The sequence below is a fragment of the Anopheles coustani genome, chromosome 2 (assembly GCF_943734705.1).
Source record: "Anopheles coustani chromosome 2, idAnoCousDA_361_x.2, whole genome shotgun sequence".
In the NCBI taxonomy this organism is placed as follows: Eukaryota; Metazoa; Arthropoda; class Insecta; order Diptera; family Culicidae; genus Anopheles; species Anopheles coustani.
In genome coordinates, this window is record NC_071289.1 from 79,070,960 (window position 1) to 79,098,209 (window position 27,250).

General features: G+C 43.4%; 1 protein-coding gene across 1 annotated transcript in view; it reads right to left on the reverse strand.

Moving 5' to 3' along the window:
* Positions 1 to 2,238: 2,238 nt before the first annotated feature.
* Positions 2,239 to 27,250, reverse strand: part of LOC131262934 (kazrin) — a 40,479-nt gene continuing 15,467 nt past the window's right edge. Inside the window, exons 10-13 of the mRNA XM_058265036.1 lie at positions 27,096 to 27,240; positions 15,226 to 15,340; positions 3,751 to 3,774; positions 2,239 to 2,679 (exon numbers count right to left, since the gene is read on the reverse strand). Coding sequence (XP_058121019.1) covers positions 2,239 to 2,679; positions 3,751 to 3,774; positions 15,226 to 15,340; positions 27,096 to 27,240 — 725 coding nt within the window. The remainder of the gene's footprint in view (positions 2,680 to 3,750; positions 3,775 to 15,225; positions 15,341 to 27,095; positions 27,241 to 27,250) is intronic.

Sequence of the window (27,250 nt, forward strand, 5' to 3'; positions counted from 1 at the left end):
TCGTTTTTAAGATTCATGAATCTTTTGATGAGCGATTGACTAATCTTAAAATTACAGGAATGTAAAGTATGAAAACGTAAAAACAAGGAAAGAGAGGCCGATGTTTTTGGTCGCTTGATCCACGCTAACGATTCGAATCATGAAAGATTTGTTACAAATTCATGAAGATTCGTTAAGGTTTAAATAGGTTCATCTATTCGAATCCAGAAAAAATCATGAATCTATCTGCTTGAATTTTTTTTACAGATTTTTCTATCTTTTGCAGTTTTTGAGAAAATATTCGGAAACGTTTCCGAACCGGTAATTGAAGCGGTAATTTAACGAGTTTACCGTTTCGATAACCTCTATTGGCCAAGATTACTAAAATGCTGTGCCCCGTGAACCAAGGGTTAGATAGACGGTTGAGAAAACAAGGTGATTAAGACAAAGATAAATGAAAGATTTGAACGAGACCGTTAAATTTTATTTTTCAACTATTTCATAAAATTTATTTGATTGTAGTTAAACATCTAATGGCTAGCGGTTACTGTAAATTTAACTTCTTTTTTCAAAACAGAAACGGTACTGTGGATTTGCAAACTGACAACGAGTAACTTGGAGATCCCAATTTTTTTACACAGAGTCAAATGTTAAAAAACACCCATGTACGTATACTTTCCGTTATGATCATATAATTTATTCATACATTTTGCTTTAATATGATTCATACATTAGTTTGAGGGTTATTGTTAGATGCCTAGAAAAATACTTCTCATTAAATACAATGACTTTGGTCAGTGGCATGTTCACTTGCTTCACTTAATTTCTGTATGCTAGTCCCCGCATTCTTTGAGCGCTTAATGCAGAACTTATACGACCATTCCATTTCACATTTGCAATAGAACTGTTATCTGGTTGTTGTGATTATCTCGTTTGCAGTTGAGAAATTTCCGGCAAATCCTTACTAATAACTAGTGTGAATAGATCAATTCAAATATCAGCGCGTACCTAGGCTACATAGTTTTTAATTATTTACTTCTTTTTTTCTTTCTCATGATTTACATAGCTGAAATGAAATTAAAATGTAAAATAAGTTCATTACAAACGCTCCGGTATGGTGATATGTAAATGGGGAAATTGATGTTTTCGTAGCAATTCGATTTCGTGCAGGTGAATAATAACTAATTTGCCCCCAGATGGAATGGTCGAAATAATTGCCCTTATAAACTAATTTGTTTACAACGAATACTCATGAATGGGGCAGAGCGGCTGGCTCTTGGAATTCTCCAATGTGTCGATTGCACTTTCGGCCTTTTTTTGCTTCAAAAGCCCTTCACTGCAGGGGCTCGGGCTTAGATAATCTAGTCGATAAATCCAATCCGAATCGCAACGTTTTTCCGATGCAATTTTACACCACTTTAGCTGCACAGGGTTAATGAAATAATTACTAATTGCCTTGTCCAGCGGAGGGTGTAAGCTGCGATTGCAGTGTTTCTAGTGTGAGAGAAATAAATTATATTCAGTTGCAGAATGCTCGAAAAGTTAGCCCGGTATTGTAGCGACCGGTAGAAAACAGTTTGGCAGCCTGATTTCCCAATCAGTTCGTGCATCCTGCAAATAATTGCTTCGTGAACCAATTGTCGCCAATCAATTTAATACACAAAGCATTGTAACCGATGGTGCATCGCCGGGGCTGCAACCATTTTCCTTTAATTGAATCCCTCCCGTTCCCAGAAATCCAGGAAACGAGATACCGGGAAAGAACCGAAAGGCCAAACCGATGACAATGAAACCTCAAACGGACTTTCAAACCTCAGCTTTGACTTCCGGGAGCAAGCCTTGGGGGTCGACGAGCGGTTTGGTTAACCACAAATGCTGCATTGGAAGTAGTCGGTGAACCGGAAATTTGTCCATGTCACACAAGGCTTGGCGTATCCCGCTGTTTATCCGGCAGATGCATTTGGGTGAAGTTTTCACTGAACGTTCGGGGGTTGGGCTTTTGTTCACTAGCTTATAACTTTTCGTGTGCCCTGATTTATGGAAAACAATCGACTTTAAATTGTTTGACTGCCATTTTAATGATAAGATTCGCGGATTCGAAGTAATGCTTTTGCTAAAACGAAAGAGAACTGCAGATGAAATTAGGACTCTAACCAGAAAGATGCTAAATCCGTTGGCTTCCGACGCCATAGTGCCTAATCATTTTGATTTGTTCGACTTTTCGACCGCGTCCTCATTGTCTTTTTGAGTCTGTTTTCCCTATCCAACCGGTCCGACGGAAGGAATCTCGATGTCGCTGATACTTTTCACCCGCCGATGCTGAGCGTACTTCGGCAGGGTGGAGTGACCACCGGTGTCCATCGGGGGCGCACTGACCCGGTTGCTTGCCGTATGTGGCCGTTCCGATGGTCCCGGCTGTGGATCGAGCTTTCGCATGCCCATCCCACTGCCCAACGGCACCATGGGGACGGGTGGTGGAGCCGACGTCGGCGGTGGCAGATGGTGGAAGAAGGCTGGATGGCTCTGGAGTGAGCCGACCGTCGCGTAGATGCCACCTTCGCTGCTGCTGAACGACGGCGTCGGGGAGGTCGAACTGTAGACGCTGTTCTTGTCCGATCCGGCACCGCTTCCGCCTCCGTTGCTGCCGCTACCGCGCGGTTTGTAGCCGGAGCTCATCCGGAACGCCTTGGTAAGGGAGCCCTGTGGTGGTGGAAAACGTTAGGTAGAGAACTCGTTAGGCAGTGAGCTTTAACTTTCGACTGTTGATAACTTTATCGAGAACATGCGGTTCAGAAGGTAAAAATGGTAACATTAAATTCTTAACATGGGGTTTCTAGTTTGACTGGCATTATAAATCGTTCCATAGTCATGCGAACGTTTGTAGCTTTTTGATGATGGAAATTAGGAATAAAAATCTGGTATAGCACGCTTTCAATATTATACGAAATGTTTTTTCTCATAAAAGTGAGATGGTACTAAACGGTGCTAATATATTCTCATACACTGATTTCATAGAGACGTTACAGTTCATATGCTTTCTACATATTTTTTGTATATTCTTAAGAGATAAAAATTATTCGAATTAATTAGAAGATAAAAATTGGTGTTTATTTATTGTTATTCACTGTTCATATTTAATGAGAAAAGAAAAAATCCCACGATGAGGTACATCAATGCTTCCACGGGACGCTGACAGAACGTATGTATTTACAATCAAAACTATTTGTCCCATAGCAGTTCTACGCTGTTCAAAATGACAAATTGTGATCTTTTTAACTTAAGGCCATTTATAGAAAAATGCTTTGGTTTCAAAACCCCGCTTTAAGCTCTCTTTAGGTTTATATTAAAAAATGGCAGAAAATCTCTTATAAGGGATGTTTTTGTAGGATGTCGAGAAATACATTGATAAAATTAAGACTTTTTTCAAAAACCTTTGCACCTGGTTAAAATAATAAGTGGCGGTATTATTTCAAAATAAATGCTATAATTGATCTATGAAAAGATAATTTTGTATTATGAACTAATTGATGTTTGAATTTGTGTGTGAACATATTTAAACCGTGTAAAAGGTAATTTATGTTGCAGTCTTTAACACACCAGTCAATTTAGAATGAAAAATTTAATTAAACTTAATTACGAGATCTACTTCAATGTAGAGCTACCGGAAACTGATTCGAAGGCAAACTCGTTCGTTAAAATAATTTGTACTTCAAAGGACAGTCAAGTGGAAACAAAAAATCCAAGAACTAGTAAAACAAGTGTTCTATCTACCTGCGATCCTTTCCAGGCGGCAAACTGTGTCGAAGATGACGAGGTTGAGTGTTTGGGGAAAGTCACAAACGTATCATGCATTGGGAAAGTCAGGCAAACAGGGAACATCTCCCCGCGGAGGACATCGTGGTTAGTGCGACGGTTCACCGAAGGGCAGGGCGGAGGGGTCGGTTTGGTGGAGACCGACAGAGGAAGAAATGAAATATACAGGGAATGTATGGTAATTAATTCCTGCGGTTCGTATCATTCACGATCGCTTGCAGATGCTAATTTATTACAGGAATGCACAAAAAGCTACCGAACGTGCATACACACATACGCATTCGTGGGATGCACACACCAACCTCGTGCAGTAACTTTACCGAAGCAGGAAAACGAGTCCTTCGCTAGCAGAACTAATCGAATGCAAAGAACAGTCGAATGGATTATGCTAATGAGCAGGCAGGTTGGGGTGCTGCAGCCGGAACACGTGGACGGAATGGTAGAAGTGAGGGTAAAAATATGGCACAAGCGTTACCGTTACCCCGTTGGAAGGTAGTAATGGAAATGGAAAGCGCTCTGTGGAGTAAGGGTGTTAGTTGAACTGCGCCGGATTTAACTTACGGTTTTATTCCAGTTCTTCCTTCTTCCAGCAGGAATGGTTTGATGACGTGAACTTATCCCTAAAATGCGGAACCCATGGGATGGAACGTGCGAAGGGGTGGAAAAGGTCGATCAGAGAAACTAACCACGGATGTGGAAAAATAACCGTATCTCCCCATCGTTCCGTTGACGATAGTTAATGGAATCTATTTGTTTTTTATTTTACTTTTAGAACTGGAGGATTCATTTTTTTACCATACGTTGCCACGAATTTTTATTGACATTCCTTATAATGGTATTCATAGTGTTCTTGACTGTGCGTGGAAATATCCTTCTGTTTTATAATAATTCGCTAAACGAAAGAAGCTGCTCCCGCATGAGTTATGATTTATCTGATTTTACTGGCGCTACGATTTGTTAGACAAATGGATTCATTATATACTCAACCTTTCGTTTAAAGATTTTGTTTACAAAATTATTGTATTAAAAATAGATCTCTTTAGAGCATTTGTTTAACGTGATTTCATAGACGATTCAATGTTGTTTTTTTTTCTTTAGCTATGATCACCCTCTATGTAATGGGATCTTTTTGTAGCTACTATTGCGCTAACAGTAATGAAATACTATATTAAAATGATGATTAAATCTAGAATTTTTTCTAGATCTTGCTTCTTGTTTAACGCATTCGTGTAAAGACGAATCAATTTAGTTAATTTAACTGAATTAAGCATCAAACTCGCGTGAGGCTGGTTTTGATTCGTTTAATATTATCATATAGTTTGATTAAGTGTTTGATTTTCGTATCATTTTCTATCTATCCAATGTGGTGGTACTTCAGTGTTTGGCTAGACAAAGTTGGTGTCACTTTTACGTTTTAAAAACCAATGAAATAGCTAACTAAAGGATTCTTTAATTTGAATAATAAGTAACATAATCGTGACAAAATAATGCAGAGTAAAATATGACAGCCAAAAACAATCTCACAAATGAAAAACAGCTTACCCCGAAAAACAACACTCCGCCAATAAAGTTGATAACATCGCAACGGCATAAGCGGTGAGATGCTCCTCACCAGAAAGGAAAAATCGTCCCGAATCGAGTAAAAGCGGTGACTACCTCTCGTTACGGTAGGGTGGAATTCCATTCTTAAGATGCGACACTAGGGCAAAATCACGTTTCGCAAGCAATTTGCCCCTTCTAAACCCCTCGCAATATTGTGTCCTCCTGTGCAACAAGGAGCTGCTCTGCACTCGGTTCGATAAGCCCCGTTTGCTGCACGTGGTGGTTGTGCAGTACAATTTTCCCTTCCCATTGGGTCGCTCCTTTGCACCGCTGGCTTTTTTTTATGAAAAATAATACTCACAACAGAACACATACACACACATACGCTCTTAATGCCACGTGCAACAGTAGCAATTTTGATGATTTTTTTCCCCCACGAGGCGAGGTGTGTTGTTTTATTTATTCATTCGTCCGTTCCTTGCCTTACAGTGAAGGGATGAAAATGCACGTTCCGACGGAAAGAAACGCGTGGCGAAGGATGATGGTACCGGTTGACGATGCTGGATGGTGCGGCAGATAAGACCGGCGAACATTAAACGACGAGCCGATGGTAACGTAGTGGCATTAAATTTAATTTCGTCATACCTCTGCCCGAAGGGTGGAAAACATGTTGTGAAAGCAGCAAGGTGAAGGGTTTGATTGCATTTCGGTAATGATCATTAATGCGTTCACCGTTTTGTGCATGCTGAACAGGACGCCGGTATGCAGTGTTTTGCAGAACCACCCACCATCTTCCAGATGAAGGTGAGTAATTTCCATTCAAAAAGCCATATTTAGAGGAAAATCACCCATCCATTCCATCCTTTCATCTTTAATCGCCTCTCGAAGCTCGCTCGTATGCAACCAATGGACCGCAAACCGTAAAGTGTACGAAAAGTAGGCCCCGTTGTTCCAACAGAATGAACATGACGGCGACAATGTTATCTGTCTTGTTAATGACTTGTGAATTATGGCTATCAGCATCCCGGAAGCGTGTGAAAAAGCAACCAGCAGCATAACCTAGCACGACACCAAGACTTTAAACTGGAACGGGAAACTCCTTCCCGGGGAACCTTAAAGGAAGTTAAGGATGTACTTCATTTCGATTGATTGATTCTTCACTTTTTGATCTTCCGGGCAGCGTTTTGAAGCAGGGGAGATTAAATTCCGAGAGAATTAATTGGTACCAGGAATGACACGAAGTATTCTTCTAAAGTACCCAGTGCTTCATTTCCAATGTTGTCTTGGTGAATGATTATATTGTCGAGAGGTCTTTACAGACTGGATTTTACTGCATCCAGATAACTTCTCCGTTTGAACTTAGCGACTCAATAATCGACTTTGGTCGTATGGTAGAACTCACCCGGCAGTGTTTAACCACTTGAAGTTACCACGGTAATTTCCATACATTTATCCCCCACCCCCAAGGCAATCCAATCAGTCCCGGGGCCAGGATCGGGGCTTATCGGAATTTTCCTCCGCTCCAAGTGTGTGTGTGTTTGGGGAAGAGTGCAATAAAGTCGTATCAAATGGTACTCGCCCAGTGTGCCTTCGCTGATGGGGTCGTAATGGGGCTGACAAATGCAGTCTCGATTCCAAGGTGCACACATCTTTCTGCCAGACTGCGGTCACGTCTGTGCCTTTGGATCTATTTCCGTCGGATGCGGCCAGCTTGGTTTCAATCGCATATTCATACCAAACCTAGCTGCATGCCATGCACGAGGTCTTCCTTCTTCCTGCTGTGAGAATGTGTCCCTCAAAGGGACCGACACAAAGTGCATGTTTGATTTCGCCACGATGCAACGGGCTGACCCTTCTGGCTAGGAGGATGTCTTGGCTTTAACGATGCTGCATCCTTGGAAGCAATGGCAATGGGATGAGGCTTGAATTAAGATGCAAATGTCAGGTGGGTTGACCCCGATATTTGTTCCGATTTGTTGATAGTGACTGTATGTGTGCTCCATGAAATGGGATTTCTACTTCACAAGTGTGCTCCGGAGAAATAGGTTGTGTCGAACGAAGATGCAGTGTGCAATATAATCGACGTTGACGTTCATTTGCCTTGAACTGTTTCGAATTGAAAAAAAGGGATTTTATAGTTTTGCTTTCAGCTTTCCGTTTATAGCTTCGAATTAAAAATACAAGTTTTAAGAAACCATTATGTAAACTAGCTTTCCGAGTGATGTTTGATGGCAAAAGCGTGCAGGAAATATATGATGGAAGTGAGAATGTGCAAATAATAGTTGTTCGTAGCCACGAAATCGGTCTATAAACCTTTTTTCAAACGAGTTGCAATACAGTTGCAATCGGCTTGCAGTAGTAATCACGCGGAAATAATAGGTCATTGCGAGCGTAAATCATTTAAATAGCGCGCCAATTAAGCCACACGGAAAGTCTTTGACCAAGGCCTTTCGTCCTCTGCTTTACCTATTACGAATGGTCAGCTTTGTAAAGTGTTTTACGAGATGGTGGTAAAATTATTTATTGGTAGCAACAATGTGGTATTCTGTAAGGTGGGGCTAGCTCAGTAGATCCATTTGTGCATTGGTTTCGTGTTGTTTCGAGTGCAATACAGTGGAATTAACGATGGGTTTCACGAGGGAGGAACTTTGCCTCGCAATGGAAGAAAATTTCGCGCTTGTTATCAGACATTTTACGGGCGTCTTAAATTTGATGTAAATCAAAATCTGAGTCGACGAAAGTACGATATGAAATGTAGCTCGTAGTGTCGTAATAACTTTACGACCATAGAATCCTTTTTTTATTAGTCCACGAATAAGCCATGAAGTTTATGGTTACGTTTGATCGGGTTATTTATCTCACGGCATAGAGAAGGTATAAATAAGATAGAAGAAGTCATTGCTTTCTTTATATTTCATTCTGGAACCAATCTTGAAACTAAATGTTTTTAGAAAAGGTGTCTTTTTGCGATTACCTAATATTCATCGAGCAGATTTTGATCGAAAAACTGAGTTAGAATAACCTTTACAGGGGACATATAGAAATTTTTCTACTTTCTTAAACATTTTGAGACTTTATTTATTAAAATTAAATACTTACAGAAGGAAAGCTGTAAATGGACTTCCATAGCACATTTTGAAAAATGTCAAAGTGGCACCATTTAAAGTTAAATATTATCTAGACTCATTTTGTTTTGACTAACACTTTTATAAAAAGGATAAACATTCGTCTCGAAAACGCGTAATATGTAGGCTACGTTAAACTCACTAATTAAACAAACCAGCCTTCCCAATAGCCTAGAGAGGAACAGTATAGGTTGAATAAATATCTATACGTCGCAACAAGAACGCGTACGTTGCACCACCCCTTTCCAACTGTTTTATCCAGTGTTTATATTTTGCATACAACCGTGTGCGCTCCGTATGCCTGGACACAGGATTTATGATGTTTGCGTTCGTTTTCGGTTCACGTTCACTTGAGCTTTCGCCTTACGGTGCATCAACCCGTGCGAGCCATGGGAAATATTAATTTCACGATACCGAAAGTTTCGACTCTCCGTGTTTCGATAGCCCTCGTGGTTTTTGCTGCTGCCACGAGCGGACACGGTAGAAACTTAATTGGAAAAGTTGTTGCCTGTTTGTGCTACTCTGGAGCCAGAATTAGAAACAAAAACTGAGGACTAATGTTGGAGGTTTGGAAATTTACTTCAAAGCTGTTTAGATTTAATTGAAGGTAACACATAGCAGTTGCGAAATGCGGATGAAAAAAAACATATACACCAAAGTCAATCAACAGACAGGTCGCAGCATACCATGTAACGAGCCGAAAACCGTGGGAAAATTTTTGACAGTTGGTTAAAATTTTGTTTACCTCTCACGAACAGCGAAGGAAGTGGGGTAAAACTGCAAATTTGGTATGTTTCATCAACAGAACAAAGAGTTGAGGCGTTCGAAATATGTTCTAGAGGAAGGCTCCGTATAAGGCAGACCAACACAGTTAATTTCGGCAATCACGGCGAGCAAAAGGATCCATATCCCATGATTTCACACAGAAGAGCAGTTTCTATCAGCAAGACCATGGATACTGTGATCTAGAATTACCAACTACCTATTTCGCGAAGATTTTAGTGGAGATCTCCCACAAGTATGCTGGAATTTTTTGTAAACACTTTTTTAACCAACTGTCACAACAATGGCGGAGGAAAAAAAAGCTTTGACCCGACCTGTCTGTTGATTGTCTTTGATATACACCCATCAATTTACGTTCCCATATTTATCAAAGTAGGCTATAAATCTTATAAACGCAGAAATTAATTACAACTTTTTACAAAAATCATTTAGTATATTAATATAGAGATTTGAGAAGAAGATTCCCTTGGTTTATTTTCCCTTGCTAAAATCAATTATTCATCGTTTCAAGTTTATCCAAATTTGAGTTTTTAAGGCATTTTGAATCTTTCATTTCCGGCCAACAGGTGGTGAGTTCACAATCAAGGATAATTTGACAGTGTGTGATATGCCCGAACTCTCAAATGTCATTGTAGGAAAATCGAAATAAAACGATGGAACCATTTTTCCAAGATGCTTTCAAAAACCCACCAGGTTCGCCTTGGAAAACCAACGCTTGCCACATCCGGTGACGCCCGTCTGTCGGCGTAAAACGTGTCGCTCAAACAATGCGGAAAGCTGTCAAACAAAGCGTGCAATCTGCTCAGGTGCCATTTCGGGAGCGTTATCGCATCGGATCGGATCGATCGATCGATTGCTGGTCGGCGGAAGTTGGCATCGGAATGCCACGGCCTCGATGGGCGAAATTCACCAAGGAAACGTCGTTTTCCCACCGTTCGGAGGAAATTGCTTTCCTTCACCGTTATTTGCTTCTTCTGATGGGTTTCTTCGGCACGCGAGCAATCTTAGAGAAGATTTACAAGTGTTTCGAGCTCTCGCAACTTCAGAGGACCTTCATAGAGCCCACCCAAACTGTTGAGGTTCATTGAAAACTTTATTTTATCTTCACCCATTCTGCTGAAGGGAACTTCTATTTTATCTCATCTCCCGCACCCTTTTTCCTTTCTTCGTGGTCCTTTGATGCAAACAATGGCGCTCTACAATGTAAGGAATCGACACAAAAACGTAGCGGTAGGAATGTGAACATACTATTTGTTTTATGGGAAGGTTAAATGTAAATAATTTTTCTGTTTTAGGTCGTCGTTTCGGAAGTGACATAAGGTATCTGCGTCAAACCAGAACATATGACGGGTTTTTGATGAAATTTGATGAAAAAGGATAATTTTTATTCTTTTTCAAGGATGAACGCGAATTACAAACTTTAGGATGAAATGTAAATAATCTTACTTGAGCTCCTTTCATCAATTCGAAAAACTCTTTAGTATCAAGAATGATTAAAACCAATGTTTAATTCAACTTCATAAAAACATTTACCACAATGTTCAACGAAATTTCAACAACGCTTGTCGTCCATTAACCGTAACAAAAAATTGTAAAAAGCTTTGCATTTTGATGCACTTTTTTTACATTCACCATCAATTTCATAGGTTTCTCCGAATGCTAACACGAACTGCACCAGTGCCATACGATTGCGGAAGCCACAAACGGAAAGAAAAACCGTTGATAAAATTGAACCATTCCATCACGGATTGCAGTATGCACTTGAGAGCAATAATGGGTAGACACTTTTCATAGTTGTGCTGTGCGCAGGCCACCATTAGCTTGGCAGCGATGCAAACAATATGATTGCTTCTGTCGTTGCCAGAAACGGATGCCTTTATTGTGCTCTAGGGTGTAGTTGAAGGAAAAAAAAGTCGTAGCTTTGACATACTTGTACGACCATGCAGCTAAGTAGTTGAATTCATCCCGAGATTGCATCGTATTTCTTGATTTACGTAGCATTTTTCATTGATCAGTGGAACTCTGGTTATTTACCCGGTAGGATTTTATGCTCGTGAAACATTTACTAAAGTTCTTAACGGTATAAAAATGTATTGATGAATGTTTGCTTAATATGAAAGTAATTTCACTATATCGTTCACTTAAATAGTGAGTTTTTGGTTTCGGCATCCTTCATACACGCCTTTATATTCTCTATATCCTTGGCGTTTCTTCTTGTAAAATGAACTTTTGACGCGTTGACCGACTTTTCCGTCACGTAACTCACGGTGGCATTATCGTGGTTTGGCTTTCTTTCGCGGAGAGCTTTTGTTCGACTTTTCTTTTTCAGCCTCCTTCCCCCAGGATATAATTTTCCTGTATTACTAAGCCTTAGCGTCTTCACATGGGGATCCCATTTTGCATAACCATGTTTGAAAAGCGCCTGGGTGTTGTTTTTTATTCCCCCTGCTCCGGTCAGGTACGTACCATCGGCTTCCCGTTCCGAGCAAAGCTGGGTGAATATGGTTTTCTTTGTACGAAACATTCGCTCCGGCGGTACCGGTGTGCCGTCTTTCATTTCCGGGAATGCTGCACGGTTGCGCGAAGCTCCGTGCTGATCCGCCAAAAAGGATGTCAGAGTGTGAAGCGATATTTTCAGCCATTCGGCGGGTGAAGAATAGTGGCGAACCTCAACCGCTGGGTCGCGAGGGTTCGGGAAAACTGCTTCGTACCTTCCTGCAGCATGCCGATTTTCCGCAGCCAGGAAGGCTCCGGCCCCGGCCCGGTACATCGAACGCGCAACCCGGCGTACACTTTCGCAGCGGCAAAAGTGGATGTGAATATTTCAAGAAAAAGGTGTAGCTCATCTAAAATTTACATAGCATGTCAAAACAAACAACAAGTCACATAAATACAAATGCTGCAAAATGTTATCTCTCTGTTTGACGGCGGCCGTATGTGGGGGGGGAGGCCGGTACCGGAAGCGCTGGAAGTGCGGTACGGGAGGGAGCGGAACACACGGGGGTTCACCCGGTATTCGCATGCCAACACGCTTCGGCATCGGGAGACGGATGGATGGCTTTCGGTGTCGTTTGTGATGAGGCACAACAAAAAAAGGGCAAGAAATATGAAAAAATAAACATTTCCCTTGGTCCCATGTCGAACCTGTCTATGAGGTACGTCCGGAAGTGTGTGTGTGTATGTGTACGTGTTTGTATATAGAAGCAGGAGGGATAAATAAACCGGAAACGTTAGACTAGGATAGGGAAAAACCCACCTCAATGAGCGCTGACGTGTACGAGGGAAAATAAAATCCACGATCCTTCGGTGTTGCTGGGTCACTTTTCCCCGGAAAGATCCACGTTGCTGGCGCCGAGTTGATGTTTGACGATGCTAAGTAATATGAATGTCGTGCTACAATTTGCCCCATGAAGTGGGGGATTCCAGAGTTCCAGAGTTAAAGAAATGGAACCAAGTTGGAACCCTTCAATTTGGCTCCGTTTCAATAGATTTTATGTTTACTACTGTGCTTAGGATATGGATACAATATCATTGAATGGCTTACATTACTTACAGACCCTTGGAAATCCTATCATTCGTAACTCCGACCTCAACTACACCTCAATGAAATATTGGTTTTATCCAGAACCGCACAAAACAGGATTAACTTGACTTCAAATCTATCCTACAGCTAGCGACCTAGGAAGCAACCTTCCGTAAGTTATCTAGGTGGGATTTAGCACTCCAAACCTCTCGATCCCAGAGAAGTCAGAGCGTTTGGAATAGCGGGCACTGATCGTCATCCTCGTGGTAGTGGCGATAGGACTTCTTACTCCTCCAGGCGAAGCTCTGAAAACAAAGTTTTTGCTTGAAATTTCTTCACAAAAGTTGTCCAAGAAGTATGTAACCATTTTAGTGTCCGGCTGGATGGGCGTCAGCCGAAAAGTGGAACGCTTTCTGCGGGGGTGGGGTAGAGATTAGTGCCAACTTTACAGCGTTCGTAATTGTTCCGCCGTGTAGGATTAGGCCTTTGATGGATGAGAACGGAAGCCGGAGCCCGGTCTAATGAGTTTGTGTAATTGCTGCTAGTAATTATGTTGGACCTTTAAGGCGGTTCGGCAGCGGGAGTCGAAAGCGGTTCAGCTTAAATACACGTTAGCCGAAATGGGAAGCGTTTGTGGTGGGTAAAAGGTTTGTACGATTTTTATATGTTCAAACAGTAAAATGTTTTGGTATGTTCGGTGATAAAGAAACGTTCACGAATCATGGCGAGTCGAGAAAGGAATTTCTCAAGGACTCCGCACCCGATGGCGAAGGGTCGCTTTTCCGTTCTATTCCGATCCGGTGGAGCACATGCGGAATGTGAACGTTTCGATGAATGCCCAGCATTATGCAAGCGCGCCTAGCACGTGACATTGATGGGGCCAGATTTTCCTTTCTTCACGCCTTGTTGGCGCGTAGGACCGGTTGACACATGGCTTGACACATTTTGGTATCCTTTTCCCTATAGTTGATGTTTCTTTTTTCGCTTCGTTCACTTTTGTCGACGGCGACGTTCACATCGGAATTCAATTTCTCGTACATAAATCTCGCTGGTCTCTCGCCGAAAGATGTACATTATGTATGGCCGTGTTCGGTTGACAGCTTCGTCGTCGTGTTGAGTAAAAGCTGCCCTTCGTGTGTCCTGACCTGTGGTGCTTGACGGCGGCGAGGTGTGAGAAAGAGTGGCTGTGACGAATCTTGCCTCGAGTGACGCGAATGGAAAAATACACCTGCACACCGATGTCATGAATCGTCATAATCTCGTCGGAACGGGATTGCCTTTGTACATTTCATTCTTCCCGACGAGCTTCCCGGGGAGGGGGTACAGGAAACCAAGGCTTTTGGCACAAGTTGTTGGCGTATTTCGTGATTGGTGTTGATAAGGCCGGATATAGCCTTTCCTTCTAAAAGAGGTTGATCTCTTTAAAATACATGACTGCAAGGTTAGCTTTGAGGGTAATGTGTTCAATTGAACGATAATTCTCTCCGAGACCTGAAATCATCTCCTCCTTTATCCCCTATGAAAACCCATTTGTAGTAACCATTCAATTTTCTTGAATGAAAACAATTAAAAAACAGCGAATCAAATACCAATTTAATCGATAGCTCTTGCATTTTGTACAGTTCATTTGCGAATACATATTTGATGACTTGTTTCGCTTGTCTGGGCGCACCGTAACAATGTTAGCTCGCGACCAAACAACACACCATATTGCAGGATGTGAATCGAGTCAAATTGCACAACCGATTGCAACAAAACCGCAGCTCGTTAGGTTGCATCTGGTACGCTCGGCACTTCATTAAACAACGCAGTACAACGTGCCAAATCGATTTACCATTCCGTGCGCAAAAGGAAAAAGGTTTTTCACATTCACTCCATTACGCACAATTGCACGATTGGACTGAGTATTTGTGTGAGTGTGTGCTTGTTACCCTTGGTCCTTGGTTTTTGTACAATGATCCTAATTGGAAGACCATTTCGTCGTTCGTTTTTAATGGCCTTAAGGGTGTTTTAACAAATGGAGCATTTTGTGGCGTTGGTTGTTTGTTTTAAGTTGCGTAGTTTAGCTGGTTTAGTAGAGAATGGAGCAATCCAATTGGATCCTTTATTTAGATTGATTGTTCGTTTTTAGGTGAAAATTTGTTTTATACAGTTGCTGTTATAGTGTGTTTGTTGCAACACTGGAATAAGTATGATAATTTAACCCATATGTTTAGCAGTTTGTGGTTGCAATTATTTTTTGAAGGTGAAAGGAAAACATGCCAGAAATAAAAGAAGGACAAATTAACTGTTGATTGCATCACATAACCGTTTACACGCGTGAGAAATCAATAGAAACGACACGATTGTTAGTAAAGCACACGTACTAAAGCATAGATAAAGCTAGGAACACTCGTTAACGAAAAAAAATGGCTACCAACAAGCAGGAATCAGGAACCGGAAGACCCGGCTGGTACTTACGCGCAAACTGCCCGTGTTCCGCCGATCGTTGGCCTGCGCGGACATCATGCCGATTCCGCTCGCGATGGGAATTACCGTGCCCCCGCCGGTCCGTATACCTTGGCCCATGGTTGTTCTGGGGTTGTTTTTTTTTATTCAGGGTTTCGTTTGTTTGATTTGTGTTTCGGTTTCGTTTTCCATGGAGTCCATTTCATTCCCCGCCCCCCAGGGCGACATCGCGTGTTGTGGTGTGGTGTGTAGTGCGTGTTGTTGTGGTCATTGTTGTTGTTGTAGCCCCCGCCGTGTTGCATATGTGTTGAGGTCGGTTGATGCAGCCGTGCAGCCATTTGTTGTGTTGTTGTGTTCCCATTGCGTGTCGTAGTGTTGTTGTGTAAAAACCGTGTGCAGGATCGAAAAGTTTTAGGTAAGTGATTTTGCAATATCATTTTTGTGGTAGTTTTCAGTGGTTTCGGTAGTTTGTTCGTGTTGTTTTGTTTTTCCCCAAAAGTTTTTTTTTACGAGCAAAAGATTTTGAAAACAACAGTACGATAAACACGATAAATGGAACCACAAAGTGAATATGAGTGAGCGAGAAAGTGAAAGAGAGAGAGAGGCAGGGGAAGAAAGTGGGAGAGCATAAGAGAAGAAAAAAGAGAGAACAAGAAAGAAGAAAGAGAAAGAGAAAAGAAAAAGCAGACATGGATAAAATAAATTACATCAATCAAAACATGTTAAAAATGTTCAAATCAGCGGAGAATCATATAAAAAATGGCAGTTCGACTTAAGCCTAAAACGATAGTTTTCATGTTCCGTCTTGTTTGGAAAGGAGAAGAGATGTGTTCTATGCAGCTGTCGTATTTAATACCTTAGAAGCATACAATTTTAGGAAACGGTAGGTTATAAGAAATTTTTAAAAATAGTAGTCTTGCTAGGTAAGGACGGGAAGCTTTTCCTAGTAGCTAGTAGAGTATCTATATTAGTTTCACTGTGAATTAGAATGGTCTAGTTAAAAACTCATGTTTTATGCTGCAAAAAACTAGCGATGAAATATTGGTACAATGAAAACTCAAACACACAACAGTGACACATAGAAACATAGATTGGTGCACACTGAAGCATAAAGCTCGACATGGAGCCCTTCCCAGTGTGTGCACACATCGAGGCACACAGTAGCATAGAACACAACGAGCATCCGAAGTTTATCGTGCGCCGGAATGTGCAATGAGTGTAAAACGAGAATCTTTTGGTGTCAGATCAGAAGAAGCGGATTTAAGGACTGGGATGTGAGACATGGGCTAAATCTGTACCAGGCACACTCCAGGAAGGTAGGTGAACCAGAATGAGAAGGAAATTTTCAAAGAAAAAGTTCAACTGCATGAAACAGAGCACCACATTCGTAAGCATTCGGTAGCATTCCGAAAGAAGTGAAATCGGTGGACTATATGAAGTGTTGGATTGTGAAGAGCACAAGAAGCATTATTGAAACAGCCAGCCAGATGAGGGGTTATGGTGGGATGAGTGATTGAATCGAACATGAGCTGTAAATGGGGCCACATCGGAAAGCCGGAGCCCAGATGAAGGTTCCGATTCATCGTACTTTTAACTTGCTGAAACGGATGAAACTTATAGTTAACTGGCATTCATGATGATGACACCTTACAGCCATCCATACAGCTTAATGATAACTCGATACCTGCGGGCACAAGAAAGGCTGGGAGCCGAATTGGTGGAGGATGCGGAGGAATGCTGTGAGTGAAAATTGGAAGTGCCTTCGTGATGTGTAATTTTTCTTAACGGATTTTCAGATTCCGCAGCGAGTCCACGCTTCAGTGACGCTAGAGTCTGCTAGGAAATGGGATAGTTTTCCGATGGAAAACATTCTCGTTCATCCGTCTTTGGACCTGTATGAGTACGAGTGTGTGTGTATGAGTTTGTGTGTGTAGGTGTAGCTGTGTGCTTTGCTGGTGATAGAGTTTCTCCCGTTTTGTTTCCCTTACTTTCACGTACTAAAATACTCCGTAATTGAGCTCAGATTGTAATTTCTTCTTGTATCAAGGAGAAATGCATCTTTGAAGTTATTTTAAAAAAAAACCAAACATTTTCAATTTGAAATAAACGTTCTACATAACCATACGGAGTTTCTGAAAATTGAAAAATGGATTCAATTGAACAGCTTGCTATATTTCGCATGTTGGATTACTAAACTGTTTTGACCAGTAGAGCACGTAAAATTTATTTTGAAAAGTTGCTTAAAAAACGGATACCACTTTGCATATTATGTACCTCAGAGGCAAGAGTGTATAGTGATATTGAACAACAATATTAAATCCCTCCACTAAATACATTTAGTACCAACAACTAAATGTCGGGGCCATTCAATAACATAAGCTCCCATCTGGACTGTACACGTGCAAAGAGGAAATCAGACAAAATGACATTCCGTTGCACACAGTTGCCAGTACTTTTACTCGGCTATCCGGCATACGGTTGAGAAGCACTCATAAGATTTATATTTTTCCAACATCCCACCGTGCGTGCAGGTGCAAAATGGGTTTACCACGATGCGCAAGCATGCACATGGGTGTGGCGTTCCATCGAGCACTCGGTACGAACGTGATTTCCAGTGGAAAATGTTCCATGGACGGAACCCGACGTGTGCGCCTTTCCATCCCACCGAAGCAGAGTATATCATTCAATTAGACAAACTATTAGTAAATAGCGTCATGCCTGGTCAAACATTTATTTTAAAACCGCTAGAAGATCGGTGTTAAACTGTTCAGTTTGATAGCTTATGTTTAATGTTTTTGTAATCCTTCATTTATTTTAAAATAAAACAACAACATTTTCACTCAAAACAGGAATATCTGTAACGAACCATCGGTTTGCAAACGCTCCAAATTGCTTGCCTTGTTTTAGATTGCAAGTGTGATGCTTTAATATTAGAATGAGTCACTTCTTCTTCTTCAGGAACAACACTATACTTCATAATTCGTTCGAAATCTGATACTCATCAACCAAACGCTGCCATAATCGACTGAATCATAAATAATTTGCTGAAAAATGCACTCCCAGACCGTGTCACATTTATTATGCACCCTGGGCATCAAATTATTAAAACCGGACGCAGCAAGAGGCGTTTGGGTCCAAAGTTTCGTCCTTTATTCAGCACCGAACTCGGACGGTTCGGTGGAAACTTTAAGCGATAATGTTCGCTCGGTTATTATCTGTCGCCATAAATTATGCACCGCAATTTCGGGCGATGGCGCTGCCGTGCCGACAGGGTTGCCGGGAGCCGCAGGAACACGCACGTGCCCATCTTTTCCGGCCATAAAGGTCAGCTTTATTTCGGTTTCTCACGCGAAACGACTAACAAGGACGGAGGGGCACGTAGGACACCCTTGAAGTCGGAAGTTTCCAAGTGACAATCCGGAGACCGGGGGATTTGGTTGTTCAAAAGTTCGAAAAGCGAAAGGCAAACGAAATACTTTGTACTTCGAGGCGGTACATCATAATAGGGAAGAATTTTGCTTTATTTTACAGCACAGGAGATCAGCTGAGAATGTTACCATATGTGCATTTTAGTTTCTTTCCTCCGGCTGATTCACGCCAGAATGTATCGTAAGTTCGTGAAGATTACTCTTTAACGACCTTACGGTGTGGTGGTTTGGCGTTCTATTCCTCGAAAGTGTTCATGCTAGGTCACGAACGCACACTACTCTTTAAGGACACTCCGAGTGAAAGTTTCGTCCATAAAACGAGGGTTAAAACTTACGCAACCAAAAGACGCGCTCGTTCTCATATCCGTTAGCGAATTTCTGTTGAGCAAAATGTCTGCCACCGTTAGCTGGTTCGTGTCGAAATTTACGACCAAACGGCCAAGCTCCCTCCCCACCCCAGCCACCACTTTTTGAATCACCCCCACCTCCTCCGTGGACATCTTAACCCTTCGAGTGGTGGTTTTATTTCAACGTCTCCCACACTTTCCACATTTTCGAAGGAAAATCTTCGGTTATCCAATTTATGATCCACTGGAGCAGTAGAGTTGCTCGAGCCAAGCCCGGCCCAGGACCGTAACTCCCGGGGTCATAACTCAGTGGGCACAGTCCGCCTGTCAGTCTTGTCGCGCCAACGGGGACGCCATCCATTCTGCCATCTTAGAATGCGATAAAAAAACCCCGCTTGTCGCGCGGCCGAGAAGAAAAGCGAAGAAAAATTGCAGTCCAAACGAAGCGCGCAATTCCATTTCACACTCTATCATTCTCGGGGGAGTAGTAGCTCTTGTAGCTCCCTTCTTTTTCTCTTGGTTTCTCAACATTCGTCCCATTTTACTTAAGTGAATAAATTTAAACCCACGACCGTTTCACGAGCTGGCCAACCGTGAGCCCGAGCAGGCTTTCATACCGAAATAAGAGGTCGAAAGTTCGCGACACTTTCCCGGACGGTATCGGTGCAGCGGGGTATATCGTAAAAATTTGACTGCTAGTTTTGCCGTCGCTCTAAAATCACCACTTTCTCAATGGTTAACGAGCGCCTTAGAAGCACACTTTGTTGCCCGGGTGCGGCGTAATTTGTTGACGGTGCCAGAAAAGTGCACCGCATCACGACGGACGGCTTAAGTTAAACGGCATTTTCAAGCTTTCCACGCCCAACCCGCGTGCAAAGCGGTACACGATGCAAAAAAAAAACGGGAGGACTATATTGTCGAGGTTTGGAAAGAGTGAGCAAAACATTCGTTCTTTTATCCTTTTTCCGACATCCTTTTTCCCATTAGATTATTCTATCCTTTGCCGCTTCAAGCTGACGGAAGAAAAATTAGCAAAATAAATTATAACAAACATCTCGTTCATTTGCAGACCTAATGTTCGGAGCAAACAAAACTTTCCCATTAGCGCCTTTTCGAGTAGAGTGAAGTGAAACGGAATACATAAAACAATTGAACAAACTTATCGCAAGCAGCAAAATGGACAATGTTTCCGTGACCATTCGATGCACGCCAATTTCGCAACTTTCCCAGATAACCAGGGGATGGTGGGAGGCAACAGATGGCCATGCAGTGTCGTGCGGCTCTCTCTTTTTTCTCTCCCGGTGACACTTAACATCAAATATTTAAGCACGAAATGTCACTTCGGGCCCCACACCGAAACGGCTTCCTTCCGGTGGTCGCACAAACTTGTTGACTTATGGCACCGGATTATCACATAGAGGTGATTATCGTTTTGTAACAGTTTCGAAAAGAACACATGTCGGACATGTCGTCCCGGGCAAGTAGAGTTTATTGCCGATGAAAATAATTTATTCAATCAAAAGTTTGTGAAAAGGAGAATCCATTGAATTGAACGTTGGTTGAGTTGGTCAAAGCAGACGGCAGAAATGGAGATTGGTTATTTTATGTGAAAGAAAATTGTGTTAAAACTGTTCCTTGTTTTGTCCACTTAGCAAAGAAAGTTATCCCATCGTTGTGATCGATAAGTTATCATCTTTTGAATGTTCATCCTACAAAAGATGACAAAATGAGACACTCATCTAAAAACGAAGGAATTACTCCGACGCTCGGCAACTGGTTAGCATCGCCATAATGACTATTGCCGATACCAAGACAGCGTTTGCCAAAATGCTCGCATAGTTATTTCTCAGCCGAACGTCGGCACATTTCCGTCGGCGAGAGAAAAACGCAATTTGATGGCTTCGCCTAATGTTCGCCCTAAAGCACGCGGTTTTATTTCCCACACCCCACCCACAAGAAGCGGCCCACTGGGAGGGATGAAATCTCTGCGCCCACTTGGCGCGTCTTCGCCACCGTCGCTCGGAAAAGCCACGACCTTGGTGGAGCAGGGTTTCGATCGGGGTGAAGCGATTCGCTTTTATGTTTTGGGATGCGATGGATTTCCGGCAAAGTGGCAAGCGGCGGAGCCACGTCGGTCGGGGTTTTTCTCGCAGCCATCTGCCAGGGAAGCCTATTTTTGGCACACCGAGCGCTGAATTTTTGATTGCTCCTGCGTACGTCATTAACAACCAAGCTCTCGAGTTCGAGTTTCGGAGTTTTCCCAGCTCGCCAGCTCACCACGCGCCAGTGGTCCGGGGGTTTCCGGGGTTGGTGTGGTTTATTTATTTAAGCGACGGATAAGGCCAGATCCTTTTGCCAGTGCTTCACCTTTTTCCCGCTATGGTGTGGTCAGCTTTGGGAAAGAGTGTTCCTATCTACAGATGGCCGGAAAATTCAGACGTTGATGACTATGGTGCGTCAAAAATTAGACAACTTGTATTTTTCGTTGTTTCTATTCAACCGAAGGTAGTAAAACGTGTCGCAGAACAAGCAATCATTTGATTTGGGAGTGTTTTTCGTTGTCCGACAAAATTTACTGACCACTAGTGTGTGGTGTGCGTGAATGAGTTGGCCTAGGGTGTGTGTGTCATGGGGGTGCACTGAGGTCTAGGCCGTACGCTCCTAAGTCCGCAGTGTGCCAGCAATTGTCGTGTAGGCAAGCCGTGTGCAGTAACAGCCGGGTCGGGTGTTTCCTGCATCATTATAAAGTCACACAACTAGGTGTAAGCAAACATCCGTCTTTTTCGAGTAGGAAAATAGTATAATTTATGATCGCTTAAAACTCCATCGTACAATTCATCTCTTTATCAAGCTATTGAAACCGAGCTTATCTGGCGGATGGTTCCGGTTTGCGGGGCCGTAAATAGAAAGCCAGTCCGATGTGCAAATTTCATTAGCTACTCCTTCAACCAGAACGACCCTCCACTGCCCAAAAACACGATGGACACCAAGGTCCCTTACTCCGGCGTGGTCGTGGTTGGGAAAAGCAATCGAGTATGGCAATTTCCCTGTGCACTGAACGAATTTAATGAGCTAATAAACGAACTAATCAACCCCGACCGGGAACCTGTTGGCCAAACGTGATATTGTGTGGGTGAAATGTGTGCCTTGTGTGCATGGGGCACCATGGAGTTCGTGCTGTCAATAATAACGATATGGAAACGGTCTGGTGGTCGAGTCCTGGGGCTTTCCATTCGAACTTCGACCGTATGCATATGGACGGGGTTCGAAAACGGAAACGGAAAGGTCCTCGTCATAGAATAGCAATTGCCGAGCAATGGTTTCCGTCTTGATCACGGATGGACAATTTTCACCAGTCGATGAATCGAAAAGTGATTAAATTGAACTCTGTAGGTTCATTATTCAAAGTGAGATATTGATTCATGTAAAACCAATATCTCGTTGCATCTATAAATGTATGTCAATACCAGGCAATTCAGGGGGGGAAACTAAAATTTTCCTTCGCTTGAAAATAACACGCCCGGGTACTTTACGATCGAACCACTAGACATATCAATCTCCCAGCCGGAGACGGCCGCACGATGGACATTTCCATCGATGTGCGGACTTTTCCTACGTCAACACCTGTGCGACTGCGTCGCCATATGCGGCCCATCCGATGCTCGGACCATCTCACCAGATCCGGACCGGTGAATAATGCAGCCGGACACAACCGAACTCCATCAAATCGCTTGTCCCAGACGGGGGGGGCATTGCGATAAAGAGTTTGGGGCGCTGTTTATTACACAGGAGAGTGCTGCATGCAGACGCTGGATTGCATATTTAGATGATCAATATTTGAGCGATGCACAAGTGTAGGGAGTGGTTGTATTTGTTCGAGTAAATATGGTGGGTTTAGTTTTTATCCATACTTTCAGTCTTTGTTTGCCTTCGGTTCGAACAAATAAAGTATGATTTAAATGGAACCTGTTTTTGACACGATTTGTGTTTTCCCATTTTGGAGCTGTCAAAAACTTAAACAAGCTGTTCCTTGTCAAACGTCCTGATTACACTGAAACATGGCCACAACACACGGCACCGTGTGCAGTTCGGCAAATTAATCGTTGGAATTAATTGCAAATCTCGATCGATTCCCTTTCCGGTTTTTCTCCTTACGCCTGTCACTCGAAATCGATTCTTCCCCAAAACAAACCAAGCCGCAGTTTGAGTGGCTTTCACAACCTCCACGCTTAACGCAAATGATTCTGGAGAGCGTGAAAAGCGGTTCCGCAACCCAGGTTGAACGGAACGTTCTGGTAAATTAATTTAAATCAGCGGCCATAGTGTCAATCAGGCATGAAAAATGCATCAGCCCGGCTAACTGGAGCCTCGGTGTGATGCGGGACGTTATTAAATTTTCCGATCAAAGCCGATTAATTATTATGGTCAGTGGAAACGTCATGAGCACAATATTCATAATTGTGTTTTTTTTGCCCCCGGTTTTCAGGTTTTCCGGCCCGTGTACACGCCATTGGCAACATGAAATCATGAGGCGTAATGCCCGAGAGCCATAATTTGCAACCACCTCGCTGCCACTGCAGCGTCCGGTCGGGGGAAAGCAGAGTAGAAAGAACATCATTACGCTACAATGTTCCGTCCAGCCCAGGCGAAATGTTAACCTGTTTCACCTTGTGATGTTTTTTTTTCGATCCGGCTGAAAAATTGACCTACTCGAAAATGTAAGCTGCGGAAATTATTTACCTCGTTGGATCTCGTTAGTGTGCGCTCCTTTGCGCTCCTGGTGAGGCGCGAACGCTCTCGAGAGGGTGCACTATGGTTATATGATTTTTTTCCTTCTACCAAACAAGACAACATTGTCGTCAGTGTCGGGTCCCATTTCGAATGGCATCTGGTTTCCGTCCGTCGGGCCGGCTGCAGTTCGTGTTCGGGCTGGACAACATTTTTTCCCAAACCCCTTTGGTTCGCAACCCCGGTGGGAAGGACTCCCGCAGGACGCCTGCCCTCGGCGCTCGGAAGGAAAATTATCCTGTAGTGGTTGGGCAGGTGTAAAGTTACAACACCGAACCGGGGGAGGGGAAAAAAACCCGGTCAAAGTGTGGTACAAAGTTTCGGGACACACCGGTTTCGCTTATGCCTCACGGTGAACTGTAATGAACAGGTGAGCAGCTTAATGATGACGGCTTCATGAAAAGCGCCGCTTCTGGATTTCCGCGACAATTTCCAGATGGCTTTTATTCTTAAAACATGAACATTTTAAAGAGCAATTTTTTCATCGTAAAGCGCTCCAAGGAGGGAACCTCTGTTTTCTCCAGCCACCCCTTCTTCTAGGGATGAATCCACCGGGCACCAGTGAGTCGCATAAAATATGTCACCTTTAGAAGGCGCCCCCCTTGGCTCAAAACTGCAAAAGTGACGCTAAGGGTTCCATAAAAAGGCATGACACAAAATGGTTTACCGGGTAACTTTATAACTCAGGTCCGCGTGACACGCGTGGCTCGGGCGGACGCGACGGACGCTGAAGCAATTACGGTGACAGATGATGATAGTTGATAACGACGGTCCCCCTCCACGGAGAGGAGGGAGGGGACCAGGCAAAAGGTTGAGAAAAGAGATGACGAAAGTTGGCGTACTTTTGCGCCGACGTGGTAGCTGTTTTGGTTAAAGTGGGTGAACAAAAAGTTCATGCCGTCGCAGAGCAAAACGTCTTCCACTAAATGTTTGAGTTTTCCGCGTGCTGGTTATTTGAGCAGTGGGTGGGTGGCTGGCGTGGAAAACGCTAGGAAGCCCCTGCGCGGGCTGTTGTGCAGATCCCATCAGGTGATGCCATTCTCACCCCGAGTTATGGCGAAGCGAGCCGTGACGTGCGATTGCACAACGGCGCGCTTTGTCTGGCAGTTCCGACCTCCGCCCGTTTGAAAACTTTTCAAGCGTCTCGGCGAAAGGGGTTGAATGAAAGATTACTTGCGGAATCGCGACCAGAGCGAGCGTATCATCAAGATCAAGGGCTTGAACCACACGGGGGGAGGTTGGATCGATATGGTGCTTCAAGAAACCGAAAACATGAGCACGAGGTCGTACGTTGAGAACGAAAATTTAACATTCCTCAAAAAGAGTCAAAATAAATTAGATACAACAAATAAATATCCATATCTCATCATCAGGCACACAAACACCAAACACAGCTAAACAAAAAGAACGAGACGACATCGATAAGGAAAACCAACTTACGAACCTTTTCTTTTCTTCAAGCCTTTCAAGGTGCTTACCACCATTCGAATTGAACATTCACGCGAGTGTTAACGGAATAGAAACAATTTTATTGTTGATCTCTAATTCAATCATTGTCTCAGCGGATTAGCGTGGGTTGGATTCGGGGCTACATTTGTGCTTTAGTTGGGTTCTACTACGCCCTTCTTTTTTTTTTTTTAAAACGGTCGATTTTGATTCTCGTTGTGTTGTGTTTAAACTGTTTGATTTTCAATATCCCTTTTTGCTGCCGGTTGCATGATTAGTAGTCGTAGTAGTAGTATGAGTAGCAGTAGTAGTACAACTTACAGCTGGCTGTATACTATACTAACATAGATTGATTTGTTTTATCTTCTGTTTATTTTGCGTGTGTTTTATGTCGTGTGTTGTTTATGGTTCCCTAGTCGGCGGACCTGTTGCGCGGTTTTATACATAGAAAAAGCTATCATGCTTACATTGTTTTGGCGTTTTGGCGTACGTCGCGTTTGGTTTGCTCGGTTTAAATCGCGCCTTCCCGGTGGCCATCTGGGCCCACCAGTCCGAGTTTCACTAGCCTAAGTGGGTTTGGAAAGCGGGGGTTTGTAAAAATCAATATTTCCTTCGCTAAAATACCAACGGATGCTCGGGGGCCGCTGACCTTTTTCCAATGGTCTTCCGCCACCTCACTGGACACACGCGTCCTCCCCTACACACACACAGACACACACAGACAGATACGACAGAAAATTGGCTTCTATTTTCTTCCCACCCGTGGAACATACATTTTCCGGGCAAATGGGAAATCGGTTTTCCTTTTTGTTTTTTTGCGGTGACTAGCGTGCCTCGGCCGTGCCGTGTGACATTAGTGATTATTGTTCTAGCGGGCTGTTGCGTGGTGTCGCGAGAAGCGTTTCTGGTTGCACCCCCGAACACGTGTGTCCGTTCCGTTGTTTCCCCCCCACAAGTCCCTCATTAGCTACGAGTGTGGATCATGTTTTTGTTGGTACCTCCGCCCGTTTTTCGCGGGCGTCTAATTTATCTAATCGAGCTCTTGTGCAGTGTGGAAGTGGCTCGGGAGTTGTCCATGGGATACTCTTCCATTTGGCAGAATATCACGTACCTGTGGCAATGGGTAAAACACAAAACCGATCCCATTCCCGGTTCCGGGTGGCAAAACGTGGCCCACGAGCACGTGGGTCAAGGAATACGTTTTCCAAATTCCACACCCCGGTCAATGTTTGTTCGGGTGACAAGAGTGGTTGTACGTAAATTAAGAACGGGGAAAATTGGGTTTTTCGTGGTGTTTGTAGTGTTAGTAGTTTTTTTCCGAGCCGGAAAATTCGAAACGGGGCAGGAAGGGTGAACGAAAGGGATCGGTTGGTTGTGGTTATCGACCACATCGAAGGTTAACACCCGGGGAAGGGGGTCCAACATTCGGACGGTGGGTGGGAAAAGATATCAATAGAAAGAGATAAGAAGAGAGAGAGAGAAAGAGAGAGAGAGAGAGAAATGGGAAAGAGAAGAAAGAGAAAAATATGTGATAAGATGATCGATCCCCAAAAGGCGGACACGACATGAATATGATCATCGATGGTGGCGGGAGGAAAATGGATAATGTGATGCCATTTTATTTTTTGACGCTTGATGCTGACGATGAAAGCGGACCAGAGGACGTGACCTGGTGGTGGGTGGGTGGTTGTTTGAGGGGGTTGATGATGGTGGGAAGACGGCGCAATGAAGGGATGGCCGGCGATGGAGAGTGTAGTCTCACTCTCTCTCTCTCCCTCCCTCTCCCTCTCTCTCTCCACTCGCCGGCGATGATAAGACACAACCAAACATAATAATCGTTCCGTCCGCAAGGAACGGACGGGCTTTCGCTTACCTTGCCGGTAGGATGAGTGCCTCGAACTCGGTCGCCAAGTGGCGCCGGATGATGTTCTTCGATGGCGGAATGCCGAGCGCTGTTGCCATCGTGTCTCCGGAGAAGGACGGTTCCAGCACGACCAGTCCACCGTGGACGCCACTATCTGCAAAACG